Raw genomic sequence first — 6,612 nt, forward strand, 5'->3', positions numbered from 1 at the left:
GGGCGTTGTGGCGGGCGCCTGTGGTCCCAGCTACTTGGGAGGTGGAGGCAGGAGACTCGCTTGAGCCCAGGAGTTGGAGGTTGCTGTGAGCTGTGGTGCCAAGGCACTCTACCCAGGGGAACAGCTTGAGGCTCTGTCTCAAAAAAAAAAAAACAAAAAACAGTAATTTCAAAGACATTTATCCCAATCCTCATGCATGATTTAAAGGGGTTCAAGATTTCAGGGAAAGAAATAACTGCAAATGTGGTGGAAAAAGTAAGAGAACTAGAATTAAAAGTGGAACCTGTCCTGTGGAGGAGTCCTCAGGAAGAAAAAAATAAAAGGAAAACATGGAGCCTGAATATGTAACTGAACCTCATGATGAAACTTGAGCAGAGGAGAAGGTGCATCTTAAAGATGAGCAAAGAAAAGAGTTTCTTGAGATAGAATCTACTCCTGGTGAAGATGGTGTAAACACTGCTGAAATGATGACAAAGGATTTAGAATATTACATAAACTTAATTGATAAAGCAACAGCAAGGTTTGAGAGGACTGACTCCAATTTGTAAAGAATTTCTACTGTGGGTAAATTGCTATCAGTGTCACGTGCTACAAAGACCTCTTTGTGAAAGGAGAGTCAATTGAAGTGGCAAACTTCATTGTCTTTGAAAAACTGCCACGGCCACCCCAACCTTCAGGAACCAGCACCCCAATTAGGCAGCAGCCATCAACATGAAGGCAAGACTTTCCACCAGCAAAAAAGATTATGACTCACTGAAAGCTCAGATGCATTTTGAGCGACAAAGTACTTTTTAATTAAGGTATGCACATAGTTTTTTTGGCATAATGCTGCTGCGCACTAGTTTAATAGACTACAGGATATATATATTGTAAATATGACTTTTATGTATACTAGAAAGCCAAAACAAACGTGTAACTTGCTTAATTAAGATATGCCCTTCATCGGAGTGGTCTGGAATAAAACCCACAATATCTTTGAGGTATGCTTGCATAGGATTATAGAGATAGGGCAGTAATCTAATATATGTTAGAGTTTCCCAACGTATGTTAGCATATTAAAGCTCTGACAACTTTCAATAAACATATTTAACTTCTTAAACCTTCATTCCCTTAAACCTGACTACAGATTTATCCTTTTCAATTATTTCTATCAAAATCATGAATAATTAGCATTCTTCCCTTGTGACTCCTTTGGAAAAGCACTTCACTAGACATTTCTCTCAATCATCAAGTCGATTCATTAATCAGAACCCTTTAAGCAAGAGCTTTCAAGTTACTACAAATTTACCTAAAAATAATCTTCCAGTCTAAATTTTCCAAAGAACACAGTAAAACTCTCAACTCGCTGACATTCAAAACATTGTGCCCCAAGTCAAATAATTTACCTTGATCATTCATACTATCCATTATCGTCATTAATTTCTTTAGCCTTGCCATTGACTCTTGTTCATTTCCTTTGCTCATAAAATCTGTTCCAAAACCAGGGATCATCCCCTAAAACAGATTTAAACATTAAATCAATAATAGCATAAGCTTAATAGTTCAGAGTATTCCCATTTAACTTTGGGCTTTAATAGTGACACTAAGTCATAAAATATCTATTTTTACCTAAATATTAAAAATAATTAAAACAAGTGCATATGTTCTTAGGAATTTTAATGAAAAACAGAAGAAGGTATAAAGAAACTTTTAAGGGTAACTAACCAAAATCTGACTGAAGGGACCCATTTTCATGATATTTTGAAATTGTTCATACATGTCCCGCAACGTAAACTGACCTGAAAAACAATATAAATGATTAATTAATATTTACTATGCGCAATATGATAAAATGAGTGCTGTGAAGAATATCCAGACTTGGAGACAGTTCTTGTTCTAGAGGTTACATTCTATGGAAGAAAACAGACATATATAAATACACAAAAAACTTGAGAACAAAGAACAGAAACTATGCCCACTAGGATGACTAAAATTAAAAAGCTTGACAATACCAAAAATTAAAGAGGCTAAGTAGAACTTCCATACATTGCTGGTGAGAACATAAAATAGCAAAACACTTTAGAAAATTGTCTGGAGTTTCTTAAATAGCTTAGCTGGTCCATCACAGGAAAATGGACAGAATGTAGATAAAACACTACTCAGCGATAAAAAAAGAAAAATGATAAATATGTACAACCATATGAATGAATATCAAAAACATCATGCCTAGTCAAAGAAACAGATTAAAAGAAAAAACCCAGGAGTGTGCGGATATAGTAATCTATGATCACACCATAGCACTCCAGTTTGGGACACAGAATGAGACCCTGACTCAAAAAAAAAAAAGATGGAATGGTATCTAGCCAGTGTATTTCATTGTACATAAACTAACCTCACTTTTAAAAAGGGGTTGGGGAACAAAGCAAAGGGGAAAGAGTATTTTCTATCATGTCCAAAAGATAAAAAAAGAAAAGGTTTTGGGCATTCTGAATTTGCGATGGTAATACAGTATTTTAAAAGAATTGCTATAGCAGGTAACTAGAAATGGAGAATTAAACAGTGAAAGAGAAGAGTGAGGCTAAAATACATATTTAGGCATTTGTACAGAAGTGAAAATTAAAACTGTGGGCCAGGCACAGTGGCTCACACCTGTAATCTTAGCTTGATGGGAGGCTAAAGCGGTGAATTGCTTGAACTCAGGAGTTTGAGACCATCCAGAGCAAGAGTGAGACCCCATCTCTACTAAAACAAGAAAAATTAGGGCAGTGCTTGTGGCTCAGTGAGTAGGGCGCTGGACCCATGTGCCGAGGGGGGCAGGTTCAAACCTGGCCCCGGCCAACCTGCAACAAAAAAATAGCCAGGCGTTGTGGCCAGCGCCTGTAGTTCCAGCTACTCGGGAGGCTGAGGCAAGAGAATCACCTAAGCTCAGGAGTTGGAGGTTGCTGTGAGCTGTGATGCCACAGCACTCTACCAGGGACAACAAAGTAAGACTCTGTCTCTTGGGGAAAAAAAAAAACTAGAAAAATTAGCCAGGGGTGGTGGCACAGGCCTATAGTTCTAGCTATTGGGAGGCTGAGGCAACAGGATCATGCCCAGGAGTTTGAGGTTGCTATGAGCTATTATGATGCCATGGCACTCTACCTAAAGCAACAGAATGAGACTCTGTCTTGAAAAATTTTTTTAAAAGAGTAAATAAAAAAAAAAGAAAAGAAATTAAAGCTATGATAATATAAGAAATCCACTGTCATGGAATTCAAGCAAAGAATCTAAAAGTAAAAAAGATAGATGGCTTGGCACCTGTGGCTCAAGCGGCTAAGGCACCAGCCACATACACCTGACCTGGCAGGTTTGAATCCAGCCTAGGCCATCAAACAACAATAACGGCTGCAATCAAAAAATAGCCAGGCTTTGTGGTGGGCTCCTGTAATCCCAGCTACTTGGGAGGTGCAGGCAGGAGACTCGCTTGAGCCCAGGAGTTGGAGGTACTGTGAGCTGTGATGCCATAGCACTCTACCCAAGGGGTCAGCTTGAGGCTATGTCTCAAAAAAAAAAAAAAAAAAAAAAAAGACAGATAACATTGTCAAATATTAGGAACCAAGGAGAATGAGAAAAATCACTGTTTGGAAATTAGGAGATGCTTTGTGAACTCAGAAATGAGTAGAATATTAAGAGCAGAAAGAAAAAGGCAGAGATATAAGGCGAGAGCCAGGAGTCAGACAGTAGACAGACTAGCAATATATTACCCAGCTTTGTAGAAGCAAAAGAAACAGTGCTAGGGTTATTCAAGATAAAGGCAGACAGAAGGAATCAGGCAATGCAAGATAAAGCCCATTCATTCAATAAACATTTACCGAAGACCTACCATGTGCCAGACACTACGAGGTACTGTGAACACAAAAGATGTAGAGCACAGTATGCACTGCACCTTTATATTCAAGCAGGGAAGACAGACATCAGGTTGTGATGAATAATGTAATAACAGTAGGATGTGACAGAAACACATTAGAGGGTCTAGGGGTCAGGTAAAATATTCCTGAACAAGGACATTTAAGGAGAGATCTGAAGTAAAAGTAAGAGTTAGCTACTCCTATGGTGGAGGAAGAAGATGGTAGATGTAGAAAGGTGAGTGGATGTGTCTATCAAATACAGGGACTTTTAAAAAGGCAACAGCCCAGAGGTGAGACAATGTACATTAAAGAAACAGGCTGCTCCAGTAGCTCATGCCTGTAATCCTAGTACTTTGAGAAGCCAAGACAGGAGGAGTGCCTGAGGCCAGGCACCAGAGTGAAGGGCTGAAGTGCCCTATGATGATGCCACTGCACTGTAGTCCGGGCAATAGAGAGACACTCTATTTCAAAGAAATCCAAAATTTTTAAATTTAAGAATTAAAATGGGAAGCTATTTTAAGAATAGCTTCTTTAAAGAATTCTTCTTTAAGAAGAATTTTAAGAAGGGCAATAATAGGATCAGAATTGCATCTTTGAAAGAGCATCTTCACCACAGTATAAAAAACAGATGAAAGGGAAAGAGTGCTGGAAGATCTGTTCAAAGATTTGTGATTTACAATAAACAATCTAGGTAAGAGGTAAACTTGCATAGTTTCAGGAAAGCTGGAGAGAAGGGAATAAAATGAAGGTACTTAGCAGGTGGAATCACTAGGACTAGTCACCTGATGGGGAAAGGGGAAAACAGAGTGAGGAAGAAATAAGAATCAATAATGATACCCAGGTTTCAGACTCAGCAACAAAACAAATAACACTAACATTCTTTTTTTTTTTTTTGAGACAGAGTCTCACTATGTTGCCCTTGGTAGAGTGCTGTCGCATCACAGCTCACAGCAACCTCAAATTCTAGGATTTAAGCGATTCTCTTGCCTCAGTCTCCCAAGTAGCTGGGACTACAGGCACCTGCCACAACATCTAGCTATTTTTTTGTTATAGTTGCTATTGTGGTTTAGTAGGCCCGGGCCAGGTTTGAACCTACCTGCTCCAGTATATGGCCGCCCTAACCACTGAACTATGGATGCCGAGCCAATGCTAACATTCATTGATGATAACAATGGGGTAGAGACTGGGATGGGAAGAGAAGGAGATGTGGAATTTGAGGTATCCATGGAATATCCAAGAAGTCTAATAAACGCAGATATGAGTCTGAAGCTCCAGAGAAAGAAGATGGCTTAGGGCCAGGTGCCCAGAGAAAGAAGATGGCTTAGGGCCAGGTGCCCATGTCAGGAATCCTAGTACTCTGGGAGACGGAGGATCACTTGAGTCTAGGAGTTTGAGGTAGCTGTGAGCTAGGCTGTGGTCGTGGCACGCTCTGTCTCAAAAAAAAAAAGGATGAAGATGGCTTAGGAAGATCCTTGAAAAACACCAACACTTACCAGGAAGACAAAGGCACAAGTATCTGCAAGATGAGTAAGAAGGAATAAAGGGAGAATAGTTGCCATGGAAATTAATGGAAAAGATCACTTTGAGAAAAATGGGAAAAGTCAATAATAATATACATTGAGTGCTTATGATGTGTTGGATATATTACATGTTATCAGCTGATGTAATTTTCACATCCATATAAAGTAGTATTACCTACTTTTTACACATGTGAAAATTGAGGCTAAGTAATTTCAAAGTTATCCAGCTAAAAAACAAATCAGAGATACAAATATAAGTATGTTACATTTAAGAACCTGAGCTCTTGGCTCTCTCACCTCCTTCTGCCTTCCTTCTCTCTCTCTCTCCCCCTCCTTTCCCCTCGCTCTTCTCTACTCTTTCTCTCTTCTCCTCCCCCCTCTCTCCTCATCTCTCTCCCCTCTCTTCTCTCCTCCTCGGTGCTGCTCTGTAGCCTCCCTCTCCCCACCAATAAAGACCTTTCGTACAAAAAAAAAAAGAAGAACCTGAGCTCTTAATCATACCAAAATACCTCTCTTCAGGAGTGTTCTTTCATGTAGAGTGAAAAAAATGTTTCTGTTTCCTTTTTTTTTGGGGGGGGGGGACAGAGCCTCAAGCTGTCCCCCTGAGTACAATGCTGTGACATCACAGCTCACAGCAACTTCCAACTCCCGGGCTCAAGTGATTCTCCTGCCTCTCCCTTCCAAGTAGCTGGGACTACAGGCACCCGCCACAATACCTATTTCTGGTTGCAGCCATCATTGTTGTTTGGAGAGCCCAGGCTGGATTTGAACTCACCAGCTCAGGTGTATGAGCGCCCTGAGCCACAGGCGCCCAGCCAATGTTTGTGTATTTAATCTCATCCTTTTCAATTTCTTTTTACATCTTTTATAAAATATATAAAATTTATGAGAAAGCAAATAGGTTATAAGAGCATGTTCTAACTTACTTTTAACCTATTTTACTTCAAGGAACCCAATGAAGGCCTTGATTTTAATGTTAAGGTAATTTTGTTACAAGAAGAAAAAACACTTGATTCTGTAACTGCTCAGATGTCTGAGATTTAAAGTGATTTGCATATAAATTATCTGAAATAAACATTTGAAGAACTGACACTAATAATAGATATCACTTCAAACTAACAGTAGCCTTATCAAAAATAAATCAAAGGGCTCAAGCGGCTAAGGTGCCAGCCACATACACCTAAGGTGGCGGGTTCGAATCCCCAGCCCGGGCCCGCCAAACAACA

General features: G+C 39.6%; 1 protein-coding gene across 2 annotated transcripts in view; it reads right to left on the reverse strand.

Moving 5' to 3' along the window:
• SRP54 (signal recognition particle 54) overlaps positions 1–6,612 on the reverse strand; it is a 43,266-nt gene that overhangs the window by 10,851 nt on the left and 25,803 nt on the right. For both annotated transcript variants that reach the window (XM_012806455.2, XM_012806454.2), the window contains exons 12-13: positions 1,705–1,778; positions 1,386–1,494 (exon numbers count right to left, since the gene is read on the reverse strand). In XM_012806455.2, coding sequence (XP_012661909.1) covers positions 1,386–1,494; positions 1,705–1,778 — 183 coding nt within the window. The remainder of the gene's footprint in view (positions 1–1,385; positions 1,495–1,704; positions 1,779–6,612) is intronic.

Source organism: Otolemur garnettii, unplaced genomic scaffold (assembly GCF_000181295.1).
Source record: "Otolemur garnettii isolate 467f Iridium unplaced genomic scaffold, OtoGar3 scaffold00052, whole genome shotgun sequence".
NCBI classification, from domain to species: Eukaryota; Metazoa; Chordata; class Mammalia; order Primates; family Galagidae; genus Otolemur; species Otolemur garnettii.